General features: G+C 46.5%; 1 protein-coding gene across 1 annotated transcript in view; it reads left to right on the forward strand.

The window, feature by feature from the left end:
• GALNT17 (polypeptide N-acetylgalactosaminyltransferase 17) overlaps nucleotides 1–15,594 on the forward strand; it is a 181,299-nt gene extending 165,705 nt beyond the window's left edge. Inside the window, exons 7-11 of the mRNA XM_052688489.1 lie at nucleotides 961–1,146; nucleotides 4,118–4,255; nucleotides 5,424–5,519; nucleotides 13,149–13,316; nucleotides 13,575–15,594. Coding sequence (XP_052544449.1) covers nucleotides 961–1,146; nucleotides 4,118–4,255; nucleotides 5,424–5,519; nucleotides 13,149–13,316; nucleotides 13,575–13,703 — 717 coding nt within the window. The 3' untranslated portion in view covers nucleotides 13,704–15,594. The remainder of the gene's footprint in view (nucleotides 1–960; nucleotides 1,147–4,117; nucleotides 4,256–5,423; nucleotides 5,520–13,148; nucleotides 13,317–13,574) is intronic.
• Nucleotides 15,595–24,053: the final 8,459 nt, after the last annotated feature.

The raw sequence follows: 24,053 nt of genomic DNA on the forward strand, positions 1-24,053 counted from the left end.
TAACATATCTTATCCTTAGCTAGCTGTGGCCCAAATGCCTGCGTGGTGCTGCTCACCCTGGGCTCCTTTATTGATCCCTGTGAGATAAATGGGGTGAGTTTGGTTGGTTTTTGGTAAGGCATTGGGGGCTTGGAGTCTCCTTGTGGTGCTGAAAGAGCAGGTTGATAACATTTAGGGAACGCAGATGGGATTAAAGGTGGTGAGCCTGGACGAGATCCCAGAAACACTGGGTGTTACAACAACTGTGCAAAAGGATAATGCAAAGCAGACTGCAGAATAGGTGAAACTGGGATTATTAGGCCTGCCTGGCATATGTGTTAATGATGATTGCCCAGAGCCTGGTGTCCTTGCCACGGATTTTTTATATTTAAGATAAATAACTTCTTGGTGAAGGCAAACAGGGAAGAACTCAGGTATGGCGAGTCATTCTGCAGATTCCCTTTGTGTCTGAGAAAAAGAAGCTCTCCAAATATTTTATTAACTTGTAAACTGTGATTTAAGGGAATTTTAAACAGCATGTGAAAGAAAAATAATGAACAAATGTTTTCAAGTGGGAGAAATCTGTCCCTGCCATATGTTTCTCTGAGTCATCCCTTCTGCAGAAGGAGCTCTTGCGATTGTTTCAGTTATTCCAGGCACTAATCCTTTTTATTTAGTAGAAGCAGCTCTGCAAACTCAGCACCCCATCCTGCAACGCAGTAATACCACAGGGTGCTGATGGTGGGGTGATGTAGGTGTCATCCCACCAAATGCAGAGTGCATTTCGCTGTGGGCACAGGTTAACTTCTCCCTCTGGCTCGGTGCTGAGCAGAGTGGTCAAGCTGGTCAAACATGACCACAGGTTTCTGTTTGCAGCTAGATGATGAGATACCGTGTGTTACAGAAACCACAAAGCCTTCTTTCTCTTGAATTTGCTCACAGATCCTTTGCTGATGGGAGTTCTGCCTGGTTTCATTGCAGGTGTGGCTGTGTGGTGGCAGCATGGAAGTCCTGCCCTGCTCCAGGGTGGCCCACATCGAACGCAAGAAGAAGCCCTACAACAACAACATTGGTTTCTACACCAAGCGTAACGCCCTGCGAGTGGCCGAGGTGTGGATGGATGACTACAAGTCCCATGTGTACATCGCGTGGAACTTGCCTCTGGAGGTATGGCCGTTGTGCCCTGCTCCTGAGTTTTTGCTTCACTGGGTTAAAATGCTGAATTGTAGAGGATTTGGTGCTCCCAAGGGAAGAAGAGCCTTAAATACCCTCTGTCCCACCCTTCAGCCACGGAAGCCATCAGGGCTATTTCGGCTTTGATGGAGGTGCTGCAGCACCTGCAGAATTTAAGGGAATTCTTATAGTTGCCATCAAGTGTTTTCATTTTAGCCTCTCAATATTAAACCTGCAGCGTAGTGTTTATCTCCCCACTGAGTGTTTAAACAGCATGAGTTTATGTCATTACGCTGTTCCTCAAATGGAGTCGTAGAACCATAAAATCAGAGTATCATTAAGGTTGGAAAAGACCTCTGTGATCACCAACCCCATCCCATCCCACCATGCCCACTGCCCACGTCCCTCAGTGCCACATCCCCACAGTTCTGGAACACCTCCAGGGTTGGTGACCCCATCACTCCTTTTGTAGAAGAAATTTTTCCTTATATCCAACCTGAACCTTTCCTGGTACAACTTAAAGCCATCACCTCTTATCCTATCACTGTTACCTGGGAGAAGAGGCCGACCCCCACCTCTCTGCAACCTCCTTTCAGAGGTAATTAATAATGGCACTGGGGCTTGCCCTGCAGTTTGCACAGGTCCATGTCGTGTGCAGGCAAACTCAGCACTGGGAAGGATAAAGCCATCAGTGCTTAGGAACTGTGGTAAAGGATCAGAGGCTGTGGCTCACAAAGGGGAGATGCCCTCCCATGCACCATGTTTGTGCTCCAAGAACACTGTGTAACTCTGATGGTTATTATTTATTTCCATACAGAATTGTTCAGATTTTCCCAGATCTGATATTATTTTTCATGTAAATCCTGCCTTGTTGCAGGATGGTGTGTCTTTAGGAAGCTGTGGGATGCTCAGGGCACAGATCCTACACCTCTGTAGGTGATTCCCTACACTTCTGCACAAAGATCTATAAACTGCAGGGGGACTTTGTATACATCCACAGCTGCTGTTGATCTCTGGTCTTTGTACAGGTGAAATCTAAATCACAAAGCCCAAGACGCCATGTAATAACAAAGTAAATATAGAGCCATCCTTTTGGTGATGAAAATAAGGACTCCTTACAGATCCTGCCCCAGCTAAGAGTTGCTCCAGGTTCATGCTCCGTGCTGCAGCAGCATGCCTTCTGGCAGCACAGTGCTTCAGGGCATTTTGAAAGGCATTAGCAGGAGCTGCTGCTGCTGGAGGAAAGGTTACATCTGGAGAGATTTCCTGGCATTTGGAGCCCTTGTAGTCACATCTTTGTACTGCATCAGAGAATAATGGGTAGCTGGGAAAGGTTGGTAACTGCCCATGCTGTTGGTCTGCTCTTTCGGGAGTGGTGGGGAGCCCTGTGTTGTGGGTTTTTTTTGTTAGGAAATAAATGAGTAGGGATGGAAGGTGATGCTGCTTACCCAGCATGTGGCAGGAGGGCACAGGTCCCATGCATCTCTGAAAAGGCAGCATAGTGACAATGTGTCACAGCATATCCCAAATTGGAAAGGACCCATCGAGTCCAGCTCCTGGCTCCACACAGGACCCCCTTCCCAAAATCCAAACCATTTGTCTGAGAGCATTGTCCAAATGCTTCCTGAGCTCTGGCAGCTCAGGTGCCCACCACCTTCTGGTGCAGAAGCTTTTCCTAACACCACCTGACCATCCCCTAATACAACACCAGGTGCCAAATATTCCAGGCTCACCCATTCAGATCTCAGCCTGTCCTACCTACTGAATCATCTTTATTTCACCTGTGAGCTACCAGTCACAGATTAAAATGGTGTCTTCTCTAAAGCAGAGTGAATAATTCATTAGGAGATCATTACAAGTATTGTAATGGAAAATTGCTTTCCCAGCTGTAGTTAATGATCACTGGAAGAGAAAAGAGCAGGAGCTAAAATAGAGTAGAAACCCAGACACTTGCAGGAAGAAGAAGTGGCTGCTTTGTGCCTTTGATTTCCTTCACCTGGTTGCTGCATTAGTTCCCCAAATGTCGTAGTGAAATAAAAGGTTAAAGAGGGGCTGCTCTCTTCAGCTGCTGTGAGTTTATTCCCCCTGGGACAGGTGCTGCAGCTCTGTGTGCTTTTAGATCAGCATGAGCAGTGATGTTCCTCCAGGGAGACTCTTTCAACATGTATTTGTCCAAATTGTCAAAAAAGGATTTTTTTTTTTTTTAGGTTCATTTTCTGTTCTCCTGTGGTTTTTATCCTTTGTTCTCAGCTATCTGCTTCTCTTCTATTTGAGTCATAGATCTTTTCCTTTAGAAAAATAAAAATTCTTTATTTTATACTTTTCTAACCATCCTGTCCTCTGAGGTACCTCCTGGAAGAGTCTCCATAGAATCATAGGATGGCTTGGGATGGAAGGCACTTCAAAGATCATGTAAGGGTTTTGGTGCCTGGTGCAGACAGCGCTTTGCTTTCCCAGGATTGAGCATGCAGCCATCTTTTAACCCTGATGTACATTTGCTGTTAAGCTCTTCTGGAAATCCACTATGTCAGTACCTAAGTGGTAGGTGAGATCTCTTAAAAATAGCTTGGCGTTGTGCCTTTTGATAAACTCCATCGCTTTCAGACTGATCCAAAGGCAGAAGGGATTAATGGGAAGCTTTGTCAGCGCCACGTTGCACTTCTCATATTTCCTCCCAGGACCAAAGTGTGTCTGGTGGCCAATGCGAGAGCGCCTTCAAACCCTGTCAGAGAACTGAGTGCCTCCTTTGCTGTGGCTGTGAAGCCTCTGTCCCAAGTCAGACTTCTCTGCTGATGATTTCAGCCTTGAACACACCTGCCAAAATTTCGTGGCACAGCTTCTGTGTGAAGTTACTCAACCTTTGGCAGTTTCCAAGTGGATTAGAACAAATAGTGAAATCAGTGAAATGCGCTTGTTTTCTCTTTTTTTTCTTTTCCAGTGATGTGCTGTGTCTGTTGTTTTTCAGAATCCAGGTATTGACATCGGGGATGTCTCCGAGAGAAAAGCCTTAAGGAAGAGCTTGAAGTGTAAAAATTTCCAGTGGTATCTGGACCACGTTTACCCAGAAATGAGAAGATACAACAACACCGTTGCGTATGGCGAGGTAATTAAAGCTGATACATCCTTAGATGAGACAGGAAGTGTTTACAGTTGGTGAAGCTCTGATGAGAAGTAGCCTCAAAGGAGTTGAATGTGAATCAGACCTTACTGTTCCCCTGCAGTTGTGTAAATGTTTATAAACCTGTTCACAGTTGCTTGTGAAAACCTGTGTTGTGATCTGTTTCTAATCTTGGAGACTGCATACGGTAGAATATTTTAATACATTATTTACTGAGTTGACACAAAACTGTGTGTGTTGCCTATCGAGTGCATGGATTATGCAGCAAACATGCAGTCATTTTATAAAACCCTTTGACTTAACCTCAGCCTAATTTCTTACATGGTCTCTGTAGGATATAATACATTGTCACAACAGCTTAAGGCTGAGATAAAGCAAGGAGACTTAATTCAATCTCTCTTGGCTTTGAGACAGTACTAGGAATATAAAAACAGGCAACTAACAATATTTTGTTGCAATTGGTCTCACAGAACGGTGGCAGTTCAAGAAGGCTCCTTGAAACACATCCTGAGCACCCCAGATGGGCATCAATTTTAAGAGAGTTTCCTTATTGGATTTACTTAATAGCTTCAGGGCAGCTGCCCCCAAACAAGCAATATTTTAAAGGCAGTATTTCATTTTACTTGACCTATCTGATGAAACTGGAGGGAGGATCTCTGCTTTCACAGACCTGGATTGTAGCAGGAGTCCAGCACTCTCCAATGGGGGTCTTTTAAGCCACCAGCTCTGTGTCTCCTCCTGCATCCCTGTGACAGGTCATAGGATTTCCTTGTGCTATCTGGACATCATTTTCCTTGTTTGAACAGTTTGGGATTCTGATCAAGTAGAAATGATTCCGCATTGATTTGAGGCTCCTGGCAATGTGCTGAAAGCAGTCTAAAAATACGTTTGCTGCTACCACGTGTGACCAAATAAAAACACTGTTCAGGGAAGCTGGCTCCTTTGACTGGTGATTATGATGTAAAAATAGTCATCGTTAGGCCCATGTTTAAAGAAAACATATGGCACAGTAAACTTTCCTCTGCCTGATTATGCCCATTGATACATAATACCACACGTTCTTTCCATGGCCAGAGACATGGCTGCATACCAGTCCCCTGCTGATGTCTGAAGATGCAGGGCTGTTTAACCACGCTCTCTTTATTTCTTACAGCTTCGAAACAACAAGGCAAAAGATGTCTGCCTTGACCAGGGCCCGCAGGAGAACCACACAGCAATATTGTACCCGTGCCATGGCTGGGGACCACAGGTGAGGAGCCCACGTGTGCTGGGAGCAGGTGCTGGAGGGATGGAGGATGGAGCCTGGATGTGCAACGCGTCTGTTGGCTTCACTCTGAAGTGCACGAGGCCTGACTTTTTGTTTTTAAAAAAAGAAAAAAAATCACATAAAAGATGTGCTTTCCCAACTACTCTGAGAGCTATTTTCTGGATTACCATAATTGCGGCAGAGCTGCGAGTAAAAGCGTAATTTGAAAACATCTTCCAGGCAAGGGTAAATAATTCTGAAAGCAAATGGCCAATGAGCAGAGCAGAACACACACAACAAGAGCATTTTAAGACTTTTTCTTTCTCTCTTACGTGATGGAGTAGAAACGAACCAGTTGGGGTAAGAAAACAAACACTGCTTTTTGATGGGATGATAATCAGCCATTTCAGCAGGGCTGGGCTTTAGACAGTGTTAGTTCTAGCACTTCCTTTGCCTCTCCAAAGTTTTAGGAGCAAACCAGAAGCTTCTTATCCTTATTTCAAGCTCATTCTGGATCAAAATTCATCATTACAAGGTTCACACTCTGTCTTTTGGAGTATCATTGGAGGTGTGAAATACTCAGAGTTAGAGATGATGAAATTGTTTGGCCTTTCATGCAGTTTGATAGTGTTTGGAAAAGCAAGCAGCAGAGGAATGCTAGTGGCTCAGTAGCAGTAGGGTTGGAAAAAAACAGGGGCAGTGCTCGCTCTGTTGCTGCTGGTATCTGCAAAGCCAGCAGCAGACTCTGAGCTGGACTCCCAGGATCTGCAGGCTCCAGGTTAATGTAATTTTTCTCATCTGTTCTTCCTGTTGTCCCATATCCTCACTTCAGTATTTTGCCTAAATTGTGTGATTTCCTTCCTGTTTCTCTTTCTGTGTGCCCACTAGCCATCATCTCAGCATGCAGATCTCTTAGCACAATGACGCTCTCCCATCCAGTCTTGAAGGAGAAAATACAACAAGTTTCCTCTTAGTTCTGGAGGTGGAGTAACTGTCTTACCATTCACGTGGTGGTGGTGGTGGTTTTTTTTAATTTATGATGTGTTTTTTTGGGTTTTCTTTCGTTGCCAAAATCATGCCTAGCCTCCCTAAAGCCCCAGTTTAGCAGCAATTATTCTACTGGCACTTCAGCTCTATCCGTTGAGACCCTGGTTGTTCATTGCCAGGGTGTGCTGTTTGTCTGACTTGAACCTCCAGCTTTTGTGTCCATTTCCCGTGTAAATGCTGTGGCCATCTATCCTGGAAATGTAGCCAAGATGCAGGATTTGGAGGTAATAAGTTCTGGAATGAGACAAGTTCCTCTGAAGCATGGCTGTTTCTTCCACTGCTTTTTCTCTTTTGGCAAGTCTGTGGCACCACTAAACTAAGAAACATTTCCCTGCTGCCATTGCCATCAGCCACCTTTCTACTGAAGGAATTTCATCCACTAATGTACTTAGAAACTTGGGCAAAACCATGCCTTCACTGCTGTCAGATTGCTGAGTGTCTGGTCTGAAGACATTTATCTGTGCTCTCTCAAAAGAAGGTGAGATGTTCCACAGGAGCAGCCCCATGACACCTGGCATGGAGGGATAAGTCCTGTTAACTGCTCTTCATTTCCAAGAGGACGAGTCTGACACAGGAAGCTCACTGCTGATTTGGATAAGGTTAGGGGAGACAAACCCATCCAGTTGTGCTAGGATGCTGAGCTGGGTATATGGAGGGCATAGGCAGAGATCTGTATTTATTTGCTGGAGAACAGCCTGTCTTTGAGCTTTCTAGGGAAAGCCCACCTTTGCATAACCTGGATCTTGTGAAGCTGTTTGACAGATATGCTACGCCATGAAATAATGCTGCATCAGAGCTTCAGCTTGTCCCAGAAATGCATATATTACATAGAAATGCTCATTGCCAGTGGAAAACAGCTCCCAAGAGCTTCATAAGCCCACCCAGTGCCTCTGATGTGGTCTCTATGTGGGCTGGGAGAGAGAAACTTCTTCATCACATTGCAAAAGAAAATCCAGTACTGCATTTGCATTCATTAAGACGTTCAATGTTACATAATCGAGACCACCCCCATTAAATGCCTGCAGGTATTTGCATAATAAAACACTGCCTGGATAATTTTCTCCCATGAATCAGAAAAGAACTGGCGGGGAAGGCAACTGCCCACTGTAAAGTAGGCTTTCCCAGTGTATTTGGGGTGATTTGAGATTTCCACTACAAGCATCACAGTTTTGCAGTTGATGCAGAAGGTGCTGTGGCCAGTCTGCTGACTTCAAGTTGGTTTTTGAACAGAACTCGAGAACAGAATTTTCTTTAATTCATTGGACACTGCAGACAGGTCCTTCACAGTGCTTGCACTGCCCATGAACAGGAGGAGGACTTCATGCAGTTACTACCATTGCTGCTTTTCAGGTGGGAAATTCATTTTGGAGTCCATAGGAAAATCTGATACCTGTTCCCAAGGGCCTGGGAGCATTTCTCCCCATTCCTGGTAGCTTCCCAGGATGACGTTTGATTTTGGTCTCTTTTAATTCTTCCTCTGCAGAACTATTTCTGCTAAGGGTAGGCAGGAAGGTGAGTTGAAGACTGGGATGGAGCTGAGTGCGAACATAGAGCTGCAGGACATGGCAGCCTTAGTGACTGTCTGAGGATTGAGATAGATATATGGGAAGACTGGAATGTGTAAGGAGTCCATTTTCGCAGTGCAGTCACGGTCAGCTTCCCAGGTTCACTGGGACTGAGTAATTGCAAAGCTCATCTGAAGCTGAACTGCAAACTTCAGGAGCCACCTGAGCTGAGGCCATGGGTGTCCTCTGAGGTAGAGACAAACCTCACTTTGGTTTATCCTTGTCTTTAAACAGAGATCAGTCAACCGTGGCCTATCAAGTCCCTGCTAAATATAACCTAGCTGTTGCATAAATGCACAATTTCTTTTTCTTAAATGGCACAAACTACCTATTGAACTTCCCGGATGGAAACTCCAACCTCTGAGTGCATTATAATAGGAGAAACTGAATTAAGTCTGACAGTGCCTGCTAAGCCCGGGCTTTAAGACTAACAACTAAAAGCAGGTTACTTATTTTTTCCACAGCTTCTTTTGTGATTAAACATAACAGCGTTTTCTTTTTCCAACCTGATACTCTGAAATAAAATGCTGCCTGTTGCACAAGCTCAGCACAGGTTTTTCTTCCTGCTTTTTCCATCTCACGTCGTCTCTTCCCTCTCCAGCTGAGAGCCAGTTCTTGGCAGTTCTTTTGTTTCGCCATATGTGCAATTAGCTTTAACTCCTTGAAAAGTAACTATCAGGGAGTGCAGAAGCTTTGAAATCAGCCTTTTGCAGGAACACAGGCGCGGCAGAAAAGAAATTGGACTTTCACTGCTACAGTTTAATTAATGGGCTGCACGTTGTAATTTATTACCGGAAATATAATTAGAAGGGATGTAAACACTTTGTTCAAATAGCTCACTTGCTGGAGATATATATATATATGTACATAAAGCACAAGGACTTGCAGTTCCTGTTGGGTTGTTCAGCAGTTCAGCACACAGAGTGGTACTTGCGTTCACATCTTGGCTTGCCATGTCCACTTCTCCCCCTGGTGCTGTAGCCCATCAATGCCACTCTGAAATCCATTTCCCAGTCTAGGAGTAGGTTCCTTGCCTCAGCTAGTAAAGTGTATGCTCTCAGTTGGCTTTTTGACAACACGAGGAAAGCAAACCAAGGGAGGTTTCTTCTCCAATTTCTTCTCCAAAAAAGTGGCAGTGCATTGGCACAGCTGGGATCACCATCCCTGCAGGTGTTCCAGGGGATGTGGCACGGAGGGACTTGGGCTTGGTCATCTCACTGGTCTTTTCCAACCGTAATGATTCCACATAGTGTGTAAACTGACGTGGTTGGGTGCAGTGGATCCCATGCCTGGTGCCAAATGTGGATTGAGTTATTGGCTTTTTTTCTCACAGCGCCTTTGTTGTAGAATCTATAATGGGGAAATTGTTGGGTTTTTTTGTCTTTTTTTCTGTTTTCGCTTTACCTTCTCATTCTTTCTGCTTTTATTCATTTCCAAGTCAAATAATTACCAGATTTCATAACGAAGTATCCTTTTATCCTGTAATTATACTGAATGTGCTCTTTTAGACTTTTTCCTGACGGCTTCATCTTTTAAGCAATACATCATGAAAAAACCTTGCTGTAATGATGTATCACACTAATAATATAGTAATACCTCATTGGAGTGACAGAACGATGGTGATGTATTAATGTGATAGAAAGCACTATAATGCCATAAAACTTAAGATAATGTTCACCCAGCAGAGCATTTCATTTAATTATAGGATAAAATATGTTTTGCCCATTTAATCATCAGAACCTGGGGACAAAGTCATTAATACTGAGATCATCCGGGACACCGAGATGTCAAGGATGACAAAACAGCACATCAGATGAAATTGGGTTAAGAGAAAATACTGTACTCTTTACTTAACAGTGGCTAATTGATGATCTGCTCACTGCAGAAAGGAAGCTAAACAACCCTAAATTATTTTCCAATACAGTCAATGAAGGTCATCAAGGCTTTTATTTCCCAGGTGCTAAGATGTCTAATTAACTTTCTCCCATCCCTGAGATGCAGCCAGCCAGAAAAAATAATCAAAGAAGAGATATTGTTGGTACTGCTTTGCAGTGCATGGGGCACGTGTGCAGTGCCAATTTAGGACCCAGATCCTCATCCAAAGCATCCTTTTTTAGTCCCAACGTCTGTTTTGATGGCATAAAGATTCATTTTGAGATCCCAGAGCTTTTCATCCTTTATTTTTAGGACTCAGTGACTCAACTGGAGATCCAAAGCTGTCTTTTTGTAGCCTAAACTTGGAAATGTGCTTGGAAAATGCTGCAGGCACAAATCCTTTTTTCTCTCTGGGATGTGGCCGAGGGCTGCTTGCAGCTGTAGAAGACTTCATCAAGATTAACCACTTCTCAATGGCAAGCTCATTAGTGTTTTCAGACTGTTTTTCTCTGGTCTATCCCCTTGTCTGCTGATTTGTCCACTGTCCTGTGTGAGGCTGAGCAATTTCTTCAGGTGCTCAACATGTCATAGAATTATAGAACCATACAATGGTTGTGTTGGAAGGGACCTTACAGACTATCCAGTTCCAACCCCTCCCCCAGTTGATTCCCCTCCTGTCTGTAAGCTCCTTTCAAGTACTGGAAGAACACAGCGAGGTCTCTCTGGAGCCTTCTTTTCCCCAAGCTAAGCAATCCCATCTCCCTCAACCTTTCATCATAGAAGAGGTGCTCCAGCACTCTGTGACCTCCTCTGGACCAGCTCCAACAGCTCTGCATCCTTCTTGTGCTGTGGGCCCATCAGGCATCAAGCATCAGCCCTGGCTTATTCACCTTTCACATGGAACTGAAGAGCAAACTCTCACTGATTGCCTTGGGCTGTGCCAGCCACGTTGAAGCAGGCAGCTTGGCTTCAACTACTTCGTTGGTGAGATGGTGAATTGCTGCAACTGCTCACAAGGTTTCTGTGGCAATGGCACAGGTGTGGTTTATTGATACGATGGAGCATCCTCTAAATAAGGCCCGAGTCTGCTGTGAGTGATGAGCTGTCTGGAGCTGCTCTTTCAGATGTAACACTTCTCATCTCTTTTCAGGCAAACCCAGATAAAAAGAGCTGGTTAGCTACTCTAGGGCAGCCCATGGGGCTATCTCAAATGCCTCCTGATCCAGACACATGTTCAGGGCTTTATTTATCTGGCTGTTATACGTAGTGGATGACACATCTAATACATGCACTTGATGCATTTTTCATAATATCCATGTTTGTTTTTCGGCTCATTTAGCCTCCCTGCAGCCCCCACCCCTTTCCTTTCCCGGGGAGAGATTTGATTTTTGCTCTACTTAATTTCCCACCACATTAGGTGATAACATGGTGGGCATGGGGCCAGCTTTTCAGAGGACAAACTGCTGAACAGCGTAAGAGAAGAAAGTGTGTAGCACTCTAATTATGGGCATGGTAGCAAAAACGTCAGGAACCAGAGGAGGAGGGTAACTTGAGCTGCCTGTTTGGGACTCTAGATGCTTTTTCTTTCAAGATAAGTGGTCCCATCCTCTGGGCTCGTGCTCAGATACCAGTTCAAATGAATTGCATGGCTAAAGGCATTGTCAGTCTGAGAGCACCACCTTGAAAATCAAACTGCTGAAAACAAATTACGTGAATCTGAGCCCTATGTGGTACTCAGGGATTCCTTCTCAGGTTGTTGCTGCCTTGTGCAGAGGGCAGCTCCCTCGCTGGGAGCTGTAAGTGCAAATCCTCCTGCAGCTGGGAGCAAAATGCACTGAGCAGCATCTCAAGGAAGAGAGGCACTGTGGGGCAGCAGGAGGATCCAGCACCCCTCTCTCTATAAAAGGGAGAAATAGAGGGATGGAAAACAAGATTCAAGCACTGCATCTGCTGTTACTAGCTCAAGTCAGACCCTTTTACATTGTTTTAACTTGATTTTCAGTGTTTAATTATTCTAACAGAGATAACCCATACTCCCAGTGTGATTTACTGTCTCTTTTTAAACATCTGGGTCACAGATATGCTCAGTTAATTAACGTGCTGAATACTTCTCATTTGTCTGCTAGATAATGGATTGATTCATAATTTAAATAAGCAGCTGTGTATATCTTTCCCCTGAACTATGAAAGGCAGGCCGCTGTCATTCATCTCCTTTTCACTCCTGAATTTAAAAATGTTTAGGGAAACATTGTAGTGGGGTCTCTCGAACACTGCAGATGCAGGAGCCCTTTGTGCATGGTGCCATCACAGTGCCAGCTGCTTCCCATACCCCCAGCCCCCAAAGCCTGGCTCTCACAGCATCCACTGCAGCACCCAGGGCTGGATGGCACGCATGTGCCAGTGCTATTGCAGTGGTCAGGTGTAGTTCTGAGCCTTTGCTGCACGGCTGAGCTTTGGGGGATGTTTGGGCCTGCATCCTGGATAACAAAGTGAGTGATATGTTGCCCTTTGGCTAATGTTGAGGTTGTGGGAGGGCTGTCCCAGGTGCACCAGTGGCATTGCTTCTTGCTGTCCAAAGCAACACTGGCTTGGCAAGCACATGAGCAGCCACACTGGGCAAGCGTGGCCTTGGTGCCAGCTGCCTCCAGCCAAGAACCAAGGCCGGGAGGAGGCTGCCCTGTGATTCAAGGCATTAAGGCTCAGAATACCCTTCCCTTCCCTTCCCTTCCCTTCCCTTCCCTTCCTTCCCTTCCCTTCCCTTCCCTTCCCTTCCCTTCCCTTCCCTTCCCTTCCCTTCCCTTCCCTTCCCTTCCCTTCCCTTCCCTTCCCTTCCCTTCCCTTCCCTTCCCTTCCCTTCCCTTCCCTTCCCTTCCCTTCCCTTCCCTTCCCTTCCCCTCCCCCCTCCCTCCTCTCCCCTTCCCTCTCCTCTCCTCTCCCTTCCCCTCCTCCCCACCTGTGTCTGCAAAACAAACTTAACAGGAGAGAAAGGCTGGAGAAAGGGTTATTCTTTTATCCTCATCAGTTCTATTTTCATCATCCTCACTGATTTTTTCCTTGGGCTCTGCCATGGTTGTCCTCTTCTCTATTGCTTTTAAATGATACTTCAAGGATACTGATGGTCTTTTTCCCTTCCTCCCTATCCCAGCTTGCACGGTACACCAAGGAGGGGTTCCTTCACCTTGGTGCCCTTGGGACCACGACGCTCCTGCCCGACACCCGCTGCCTGGTGGACAACACGAAGAGCCGCTTCCCCCAGCTCCTCGACTGCGACAAGGTCAAGAGCAGCCTTCACAAGCGCTGGAATTTCATCCAGGTGTGTTCTGGGTCTGCCATCACTGCCTCTCGGTCCCATACAGTGGGCTGGTAGTGACCAAGGTTGCTCCAGTCAACCCTGCTGATTATTATGGAAATGATTTTGTTGCTTCAGTTTCACTATCGCCCCACAAAGCACTGTGCGCTTCCCAGCCATGCACAGGGACGCAGCCTCTCCCATAGCATGCAGTCCTGATTTCCTTCACATGCATCCCCACGTGAATTCTTTTTGATGTTTTCTCCATGTCTTTAATTTTAGAACGGTGCCATCCTGAACAAGGGAACAGGGCGCTGCTTGGAGGTGGAGAACAGGGGAATGGCCGGCATCGATCTGATCCTTCGCAGCTGCACAGGACAGAGGTGGACAATTAAAAATTTCATCAAGTAAAGAGTGGAGAAGTCAGAGAAGTTTCACCTGAGAGATGGCTGACTTGGACCAATCCGTCTGGACTCCTTTGGAAAGGACAAAATATCAAAACAGAGCTTTATTCGTGTTATTAGGAGAGGACATGGGGGAAATGGGCATTTGTGTCTTTATTTTTATTGTATATTAGTCTCCCACAGATGATTTCAGCTGTGTGAAATTGGGTCAGAACTCTAATTTTCTTCTGGCAAGCACTCTAAAAGGTACCACTTATTTCTGCTGAAGTAAGTGTAATAAGCTCATGCATCCTTGTGGGCATTTCACTGGCAGGGAAATGCTGTTTTCTCAGATGACTCTAAGCGCTCCCAAGACCCATCCAGGTTTGTCCTGTGATTGAAGTCAAGAGACCCTGCATATCTGCATGGCAAGCGTGCAAAAGTGCGTGCTTGTGAGAGGGCAAGGTCACCAAGCCTTGAAGAAGCTGTGTTTAAACGGCGTGGCGTCTCGCTAGGTGCATTTGTCTTTTCCCTTTCTTGCTCCTGCATCCAGCATCCCCTTTCTTGAGTCTGAGAGAAACAAAGCTCTCAGAGACTCCCTGATAGATCCTGTAGATCTCTTCAGTCCCCCATAACAGATGTCATGTCATGAAATACAGTTGAATAGGAATCCTGAGCTCCCATTGTCTGCTCCCCATTGTGCCCACTTGCTGCTGTTGGCTCAACCAGCCCTGCGCTGCACCAGCCCCTCTGTGGAGACCCCAAGTGGAAAGCCCCACAGTTGATTGCCTCCCTGTTTTGAGGTCTCTTGGATGCATGCCTCATAAGAATTAACCCACAGCAGCCCAAGCATTGCACAGCAGGCTGTTAGCCTGGCACTAGCCCCTTGGGGACTCCATCACCACCTTTTTTGCTGTTGGATGGATGTGCTGATGTGTGCAAGAGGCTGAGGGCTGGTCATGTGAGAGAAAGTCCTGCTCAGGCTTCCCTCCCATGGAGGCTTTGGGGTTTGTTTTAAAGGCATCCTTGCCTCTGAATGAAGACATGAATAGTGGTAGTCTCCTTACCTCTGTAGTGATGTAGTTTTCTTTTTGAGGCTCGAACACATCTATCCTGCCTGCTCAGTGTGCTTCTGCAGTGACGTAAGTTGATGTAGGGAAGGGAGAGGGAGGGCAAGAGATCAGTAAATGGCAGCTTGCCTGAGTTCTTCATCTTGAGGTCACTTAAGGCTTGTTAACACAGTGGGCCGATCTCACCTGGTTTATCTGACCCGCAGGAATCTTGGGAACCAAATCCAGCCACTGTGGGAGACTTCAGTTTGGAGTCCTGGTGTCTGGCTAACTGGAAAAGGGAAATGTCTTGAAAAGTCATTTCACATGGATGTGGGACTAATGGGTGGCCGCAGGCTTTGCTCAGTTGAGAGGGGAAGCCAGCCCATCTCCTGTCCTTCTCACAGAATAATACTCTTTCTGGTTGCCCTCTGGCTAGGGTGCACTAAAATATATTAATATATGAGATGTACGTGTAAATATGTTTCCCAAAGATGGGATGTGCACAGAGTTGTTTGCTGCAGAGCACTCATGCCTGTCTTCCATTTGCATCGGGATAATGCTACCTGGGTGTTTAATGAGTTTGATTTTCAAAGCCATGCAGCAGGTTTATGACTGATGTTTTAGTAATTTATTGAACAGAAACAGATATATTTCATTGTTACTTCTTACAGCATCACATCTGATTGTTCCCTTACACGTGACAAGACTCATTGGAGTTGTCTCTGGGTTTTCTCCCTTGCCTTCCGTAATGCAGTAAAACCTCCTGTTGTCCTGAATTGCAAAGTAGGGACTCAATGTAGAATTTTGCTCTCTTACTCGCTGTTGCATCATCTCTCGTGTAATAAATTTTAGCACTTATGAAACAGACACGATTGCAATGTCTTTAGATGCATGAGGTGTTTCCCCTGCATTTGTTGCTGCCTTCTAAGAGAAACCATTTGCCAATGGAGAGGACTCCAAGAAAGTCTGGGGGGTTTGAGACTTCACAGCTAGTGGCCAAAATGTAAAATTCCCTTTTAATTGAGCAGTCAGTTGCTGTCAGTCATCAGTGGAAGCCACGTATTATTTAGCACTGGGAAAAGCCTGCATGTTTTGGAAGGGGTGGGGGAGAAAAAGGAATCCTTTGGATGTTGCTGTGCTACCATTCACGCTTCTCAGCTCCGCTTTGGTCCTGCCAGTGCTCAGGGCGCCGGCAGATGGGCTTTGTCAGATCTAATTGTGGTGGTGGAAGGTGTCCCTGCCGCCAGCCTTCCATCTGCTGCTGGAGGCTTCTGTCCCCATCACCGTCAGCGCTGAGGAGCCGCGCCGTGCCTGCTGTCATTTGCAGGATGCGCTTCTCCAGCAGGCGGGGATCGCTCTGCTGAACCGTGAGACCGTGGGCTGAGGTCACTCCAAGATGGTGGCGTGGCGGTGTGGGGTGACATCCGTGTGCTTGTCAGCTCAGGTGGCACGAAACATCTGGATCCCGTTGGCGACGGGCTCCGATTCTTCACAAAAAATAAAGCCAGGGATTTGTTCCTTTCGTGCGTATCCCACATGAAGGAGATGTGGAAATGAATGCTTGGCTCCGGGACCTTCAGGTGGAGAAGAAACCCTGCCAAAGCGATTTCCCTCTTCTCACTGCTGTGCGTAGAGTGCTTGGAAATGACTGAAAAGCAGCAAAATCGGGATTAAAATGGGGAGTTTTATCTGCTGCGTCCCTGTAAGTGCAGTTCTGTGCTCATATTGGTTTGTGACGTGCAGAGATGATTGCTGAGGCGACGACCTGAGGTCTGCACCCTCCTAAACCTTAGAAATCAGTCTTAGGAATCTGGATCTAAATGTTGCATCTTGCGCTTATCTCTAATAATAATGTTAATTGCTTTGAAAAGTGATATCAAAGTGGTTCTTATTAAATATATGATTTGAGCCTTGCCTCTTGAGTGATTTTAAAAAGATTCACCGTTGATGAGATACAGAGGCAGTCATTCTTCTCTGTTACTCAGTTAATAGAAAAGTGTGCTGCTGTTTTAATGGAACTTCCATTTTAAAAAGAAATGGAAATGAAGGAGAAATCAAGAGAGATGGCCGGTGCAAATTAACCTCCCGTTTCATCCTCCCATGCTGGCTGCCACTCACCAAGATAATGCAATTACATTCAAGGAGTTAAAAAGAGATGTTACACGGTAAAACAGCATCGCTTGCAAATGTACCCAGAGTGGATGCTTCTAAAAGCATCCTGAAGCTCGAGGTATGACTTACATCCAGCTTCATGTGCCCATGTTGCCATGAAACCCAAGTTAGCTGGTAATGATGGTCCTATGAGGTCAGTGAGATGTGAGTAGATATGGATGGTAGGAGCTGTGTCTGTGTGTGCACCCTACAGCAAGGGCACCTTTGCTGTTTTTATGAGCTGAGTGCATGGCAGGCTGCTGGAAATATTTCAGGTGAGTGTGGCCTCCAGCCCTGAGCTCGTTTTTGCAGAGCGTGACCAATACAGCTCCAGCACAGAGCATCCAATTTGCAGCCACTGCTCTCCTAAAGGATGCCATGGTGGTAGAAAATCCATATACCCTTGAATCTCTATCATAGATGGAAAGGTATGGTGCCAAGCTCTTCTGAGTTTTTACTGAATTATGGAATTCTATTTGCTGCATCACAGAAATGTAGGAATTGTATCAAGTCCAGTCCCTCTGGATGTTCGTGCCTTGTAGCTGGGCTGATCCTGTGTTTCTGGAGGAGGTGATACCTGGAATCACTCCTATAAATCAAAAAAAAAGTCCCAAATCATCAATGGCTTCAGCTCTTACATGATGTTCCCAGACCAATGGAAGCTGCTCAGGTCACTCAGCTCTGCAGCAGTCAGTGCTGGTGGGACCAGGATCCAGGCAGTGTTGTGCTTGGAAGCAGAGTGACAGCATCTGTCCAGCACCATATTAAAATGAAATAACACAGCAGGAATTGCAAACCCAAAATTCAAGCTCAGCAGTCTCCACTTACCCAGGATCCCTGGGGGAGAGCAGCAGGTTAAGTGTAACATCCCAGGAGGAAGACTGTGCAAAGTCCCACTGCCACCTCAGCTCTCCTTATCCCCAACTCAGGCTTAGGGTCACGCTGGTTGTGCTCAGCACAAGGGAAAATACCAACCTAGGCATTAGCTTTGGTGAGCACCCAAACGTGCTCAGTATTTCATTCTGAAGGCATGCAGGAATTGCTGCTGAGAATGGCTATCCTGGTCCTCTGTGTCAAGTGTTATTTCTCTGTCAGAAGACAAAATAGCGAGAAGAAAGACTGTCTAACCCACAGAGCTTTCCAAGGAGGAGTTTCTGATTTTATTCCCATCTGGTGTCTCTGAGACATGATCGGTAATAGCTTTCCAAATGTATTTCCTGCCTATTGTCATTCTAGGTTTTATTGTTATAGGCAAGAATTTCAGAGTTAGGCAAGAACCCACATAGGAGCTAATTCTTATTGTGCTCTTCAGAAATCGCAGCCAGGAGGAAAATAACAGCAGAGTGGGGTCAAGGTGATGTGCTGTGCTGAGAACGGGATTGGCAGCCGGTGGTAAAGCAGCACCAGCTTCTGGCATTGTGAAAGCAGAGCAGCACCCAGCAGGATGCTCTGAGCCTCCCCTGGAGAGCAGAGAGGTCCCCTGGGTGTCCCCGCAGGTCCCCTCCTCATCCCATGGCCTGGGATGGCAGCAGACAGAGCTCCCCAGGAATGTTCCCTGCACTCTGCTTTCCCCCTCCACTCCAGTGTCAGCTCACCACCACCTCCATTCCCATCATGTTTTTGGCTGTGGTGCTATTTTTGTTCCACTCTCTCTTTGTCTTTATGACTGTCTTGTTTTACTTTTTGTGGCTGGGGCCGCCTTACATTCCTCTCTTTGCTCTCAGCAGGAGGTTGCTCTGTCTCTGTCCTTGCTTGCTCCTTTATTCCCCACGTGCTTCCTTCTGTTTGCTCTTTTTCCTTTACTATTTCTTTTGATTGCTTATTTCTCCTGATTTTTTTTTTTTCAGTCTTCCTTATTCTTTCCCATTTCATCTCCTGTTTTACCTTTTGCTTTGCTTTCCCTGTATTCTTGCTCTCTCTCCCATTATTTTGTTCATTGCACATCACTGTTTTGCTATTTAGATTCCCCATCTCCTGTTTTTCTTCTAACAGGTTTGGAGCTGAACCCAGGCAAGCCATCTTTTTTACTTTCCTTAAATTTTAATCACAGTGCCTGTTGGCCAAACCTTTGTTTTATTGCTTGTACGTCGGCACAGCACATGCCATCCTACCTTTGCCAACCCAACAGAGTTGGGCTAGTAGTAGAGTTAGGGTAGATGTTAGATAGTTAGGGTTGAGGTTGGGGATAGGGTTAGAACAGAGGATAGATGGTTAGAGTTGGGGTTAGGGTTAGAGTAGAGGATAGAAGGTAGGTGGACAGGATTGGGGTTGGGCACTGGTTGGGCGTTGGTTCCATGGCCAAAGTGCTGGTTTCCAACCTTTGAGACTTAACCACCATAAAAACCTGCAGGCACCGGGGAAATCCTGCTTTCAGGCAGTGCAGATCCGTGGGGTTTGGGGATGCATCGCTCTGAAGCAGTGGGGTGAACCTGTGGCCATCCACTGAGAGGAGTCATGCAGAGGGAAAGGGGAAGGGGTTACAGGAAGAGGTGGATCCAAGGACTTGGATTCTGTGGGCTGTCATTTTTAATATGGGGGGAAAATAGTCACAGAAGTCCTCCGAGACCTTCCCCAAAATGAGATGATTGAGAGCAGAAGGAATGCCCAGAGCCTTCTTGTCCTGCGCTACAACAGTGGTGGGACCATGAGCGCGTGCCACATCAAGGAGAAAAGATACGAAGGGGAAAACAGCCAGAAAAGGAAGATGGCAGAGACTGGGGTGGAATCAGTCAGATGGGAAATGGGGAAATGTTGAGCTGCAGCCTCCAGGCAGTGTGTGCTGATAACAGAGGTGTCTGGCACAGCATGGGACCAGGGAAGCAGTCAGCCCTGCCATGCCCAGCCTTAACACGTGACCATGGGTCATCCTGGAGTAAGTGAGATCCCCAACCCCTTCCTGGTAGATGCTTGTCTCATCTGCTCAAAAAAGAAAAGAAAGAAAAGAAAGAAAAAAGGAAAAAAAGAGTGAGTTGAATCTTCCATGCTTCCCAGCCCCAAAGCATCACTGCTTCTGCATCACCCACTGCTGGAGCTGAGCATCACTCCCAGCTGTGCACATCCTGCTGAGAGATCACAGCCAGGGGCACACAGCTGCCAACCCTGTCACTGCCAGGTGATAGCGTGGCCCTGCTATAAATCATAAACCCTATTAATTATAAGCAATCTGTACAGCAAGGTCATGGTCTCACATTTACTTTCCCACTAGAATAATTCCATTGACCTCCCCTGTTTAAGTGTAAGAGCTCCTGCTGAGCTGCTTTGTTGCAGTTGATAGCAAGATAATTATAATCCCATCAGTGGTTAAACTGTTTCAATAGGCAAAAGACACACACTTCAGCCTTTGATGGATATCTAACAGCTCCCAGAGATTTGATATTAATCAGCTGCTATCTCTGGACTGTTGGGAGGCAAGTGATCGTTGACAATAGCTGGCGAGGGAAAACATGGTTTTTCAGTGATGCACATGTAGAAAAACAGTGCTCTGAAAGCAGAGTGCTTGTGAGTGCATCCCAGAGCTGGTGGTCACCTGCTCCAGTGCTCTTGCTGGGGGTAAGAGAACGGTGGTGATGGGTTGATGGTTGGGCTGGATTATCTCGGTGGGCTTTTCCAGCCCCAGAGCATCTGTGTGATCTAACCAGAGGAGGGGGATCTCATGCATGAGTTACTTCGTGGCCAGAGCCACACGATGGGGATTGAAAAGCTCCCATCAAAATGTTACTTTATGTTTAAATGCTTGTGAAATCAATGTCCCTCCACATCCCCTCTAGTATTTGAGTCCTTCCTGGGAAAAAGTGGCAGGTAACATCTATTCGTTACTCAAGACACTTAAAATCAGAGTGCTTAAAACCTCAAAGCCAAACGAGCTGCTTCTCATGTTGTAATGAACAATTTCCCCCATGCTGAAAATATGTGCGTGAAATTGCTAAAAGTAATAAGCTCATCCATTTCTCTGCAATTTTGCTATTAAGCTGCAATGAGACAGACAATCGAGTCAATAATACTGATGTTCTTCTAAAGAAATCAGCTGGGCAGAGGGCAGGGAGCTCCTCCCATGGAGAACGGAGTTTCTCCCCAAATCCTTGGGACCTTGATGTGAATAACAACCCCACATTTTGGCTTCTTTAAATGTGGGGCTCCTCTGAGACTCCAAATAGATAAACAGTGCGTAGAAAGTGTAATTATTTCCTGAGGAGGACTTTTTAAATCATTATTATTATTGTTTTTAACCTTGTTAGGTGTACACACCATTCTGTTGTTTCTTTTCCTTTAATTATTATTATTTGTGTGCGAACATCGAGAGCGACTGCTGTAACTGTTGGCCTGGAAAACTACCTGGGAGGTGTTTGCTGCAGCATTTCATGCTTCATCACTGTTATTTTTCAGCTCTGCTGTGTGCAGCCTGCTCCAACCATTTATTACAGGAGGCCCTGCCTGCCCTAACCATTGCAGTCCCCCCATGCTGGGTGCTGTGAGAAGGAGGCAAAGCACAGGGAATGGACCAGGAGGGTGAGTGGCGTTGGGCTGGTGGTGGGGAGACGCCCCTGCATCTCTGCCATCCTGGGTGCTGGTGTCCAGGCAGAGCACCCAACAAGGCATAGGTTGTGTTAGAGATGTGGTAGATTTTATGTTCTCTAAATAGCACATAAAGGCTGCTCTTAGGTTCAGGTCAACCTCACTGAGTGGGTGACAACCAGCCTATGGCTTGGAAACTGATGGGTTTTGAGGTCCCTCCAACCCAAACATTCTATGCTTCATATTTTCACTACAGTCTTGTCATAGAATCATTAAGGTTGGACAAGACCTCTAAGATCCCCAAGTCCAACCCCAACCCACCCTCAGCACAACCCTCAGTGCCTCATCTCCACAGCTCTGCAACACCTCCAGGGATGGTGACCCCTCCACTCCCTGGGCAGCTGTGCCACTGCAGCACTGCTCTTTCCAGGAAGAATTTTTTCCTGATACCCAACCTGGCATAACGTGAGGCCATCACCTCTCGTCCTATCACTGTTACCTGGGAGCAGAAGATTCATCTCCTGACTTTGTTGGCATGCAGATGCTTGTCCCCTTGTAGCAAGGCTTGTGTGGGACATCCGCCATTGCCCATCAGCTTGTGGGATGTGACAGTGCTGGCAGATGCCCTGTGGCTGCTCCCTCAGCTCTGGTGCTCCAGGAAGGAGCTGGTGCCCACTCCTTGCCCAGAGGCCACCTCTTGCCCACGGGGCTGGTGTCAGTGTCCCAGTGCTCATGGCAGAGCCCTGCACTCCCCTTCTGTGTTTGTTCATATACCCCTCCTGGAAGGGAAATGCACCATGATGTATGCACATAAAAAAAATAAGGGTAATCAAAAACAAAACCCCAAAACCTCTACAAGGACATCAGAAACCTTGGTTCATGAGACCCCTGGGGAGGTGATAGGGTTTGGTGTCCTTGCTGGGAGCCAGATCACCAGGAGCAGTGGCTCCGAGTGGGCAACAACAGCACGCAGGCAAAAGAAAGTCGACTCAATAGGATGAGCATGGGCACCAGCAGCATGGGGTGAGGGGTGCTACTGCTGGATACTGAACCTGGCAGAGCTCATCCTTCATGTGCACGGAGAGTGAAGTTCATGCTTTGCATGGAGGGATTTCTGCTGTCCCGTGTCCTTGTCCTCATGGATGCAGTGAGTGAAACTGCAATAGCTGCTCAGCACTGAAAGCTGCTTCCCCAGTGCCACCGTGTGCCTGGAACTAAAACAGCCTGGTGTGTTTGCAGGATTACAAAACACAGCACAATGGCAAGGTTATGGGCAGTTCAGGATTTGCCTGTGGGGCTAACGAATCCCAAACTAGGCAAAAAGTGGTTCTAGAATAGTGCTCCTTGGTGTGGGACAGTGCCCTGGTGACTACGTGACCTGGAGCTGGAAGTTTGGAGCTGGGAGGTTTGGGTTTGGTTTACAAAAAAGTACGTGTGAGGATGGTTGGTGCTTGCACAGACTGGGACAGGAGCATGGAATGGGAGATCCATCTGCCATGCACCAACCTGGAGTTTCCTGCTTGGCAAATAAGGCAAAAAGGAGGAATGTGTTGAGTGTCTGAAACGTGGTTCCCTTACAGAGGTGCTCTCCTGGTGACAGCCATGTGTCCGTGTGTCCCCAGCTTGCCATAGGCAGAAGCCAGATGTGCCATGGTGCACAGCATGTTTCCATTCTACGTGTGTCCAGCCCTCAGACCAACCCCAGTCCTTCACTCCAGCGATGTCCCACCCATCAGTCTGTCAACCAAGGAGTGACAACTTCAGATGGAGACGGATGCTGCTTTGGCATAAGGCCCTGTGATAAGGGACCAGAACGGTTCTGCTTTGGGGTTGCTGAGCTGGGAGTTCCAGGATGAACACAGTGCTGCAGAGGCAGTTCTTGCCTGCAAAGCCAACTCTGCCCCATTCTCTCCTGGAGGGCCAGGTGCTGTCCTGACTGGCCCAAATGCTCAGTCCAGCTGCAGATGCAAAAATAAATGCGAGCATGCATCTACAATTGCTCTTCGTCCCTCTGCTGTTTGGCAGCAAAGTGGCTTCTGGGGTTTGCAGGTCTGGAGCTGGGGCTGCTGTGTGCCCTCAGATGGGAGTGGTAGGATTGCTGCTGTGTCAATGTTTCCATATTAAAACAAAATAAAACAAACAAACAAATAACAAAAAACACTTCAATGTGATCCATCCCTAATGAAGCATTCTTACATGAGAGACTGTCCCAAAAAAGACAAAGAGGCTCCATCTAGCTGTAAGATTGAGTATTTAGTAACAGACTCTAAAACTCTATTTGATGTTAACGACAACAGCCTTGCAAACTGCCTTGGGTCTGGGTCAGAGCAGTTCCTATGTGTCAAAGCCCAGGATGGGCTATGCTTCTCAGGACTGTGATTGAACAGGTCTTGGTTTTTCCAACGCAGGTTCATGTGGGCCCAGTTATGCCCATGGCACAATGTCAGAGCAATATTAGAGGCATCTCTCTGCATTGCAAAATACAGTCCTTAAAAATGTACAGGAGAGTGGGATGCTCCCTTGCCAAGCTTTGCTCCAGAAGTCCTGTGCACTGTGAGAAGAACAGTCCCAAGGCACCCTGGCAGAGGCACAGTGATTAATTGACTACAGATTAATTATTCAGGCACTGGGAGAGAAGAGAGAAATGGTGGTTTAATATTTTA

Source organism: Tympanuchus pallidicinctus, unplaced genomic scaffold, assembly GCF_026119805.1.
Source record: "Tympanuchus pallidicinctus isolate F22 unplaced genomic scaffold, pur_lepc_1.0 scaffold24, whole genome shotgun sequence".
Taxonomy (NCBI): domain Eukaryota; kingdom Metazoa; phylum Chordata; class Aves; order Galliformes; family Phasianidae; genus Tympanuchus; species Tympanuchus pallidicinctus.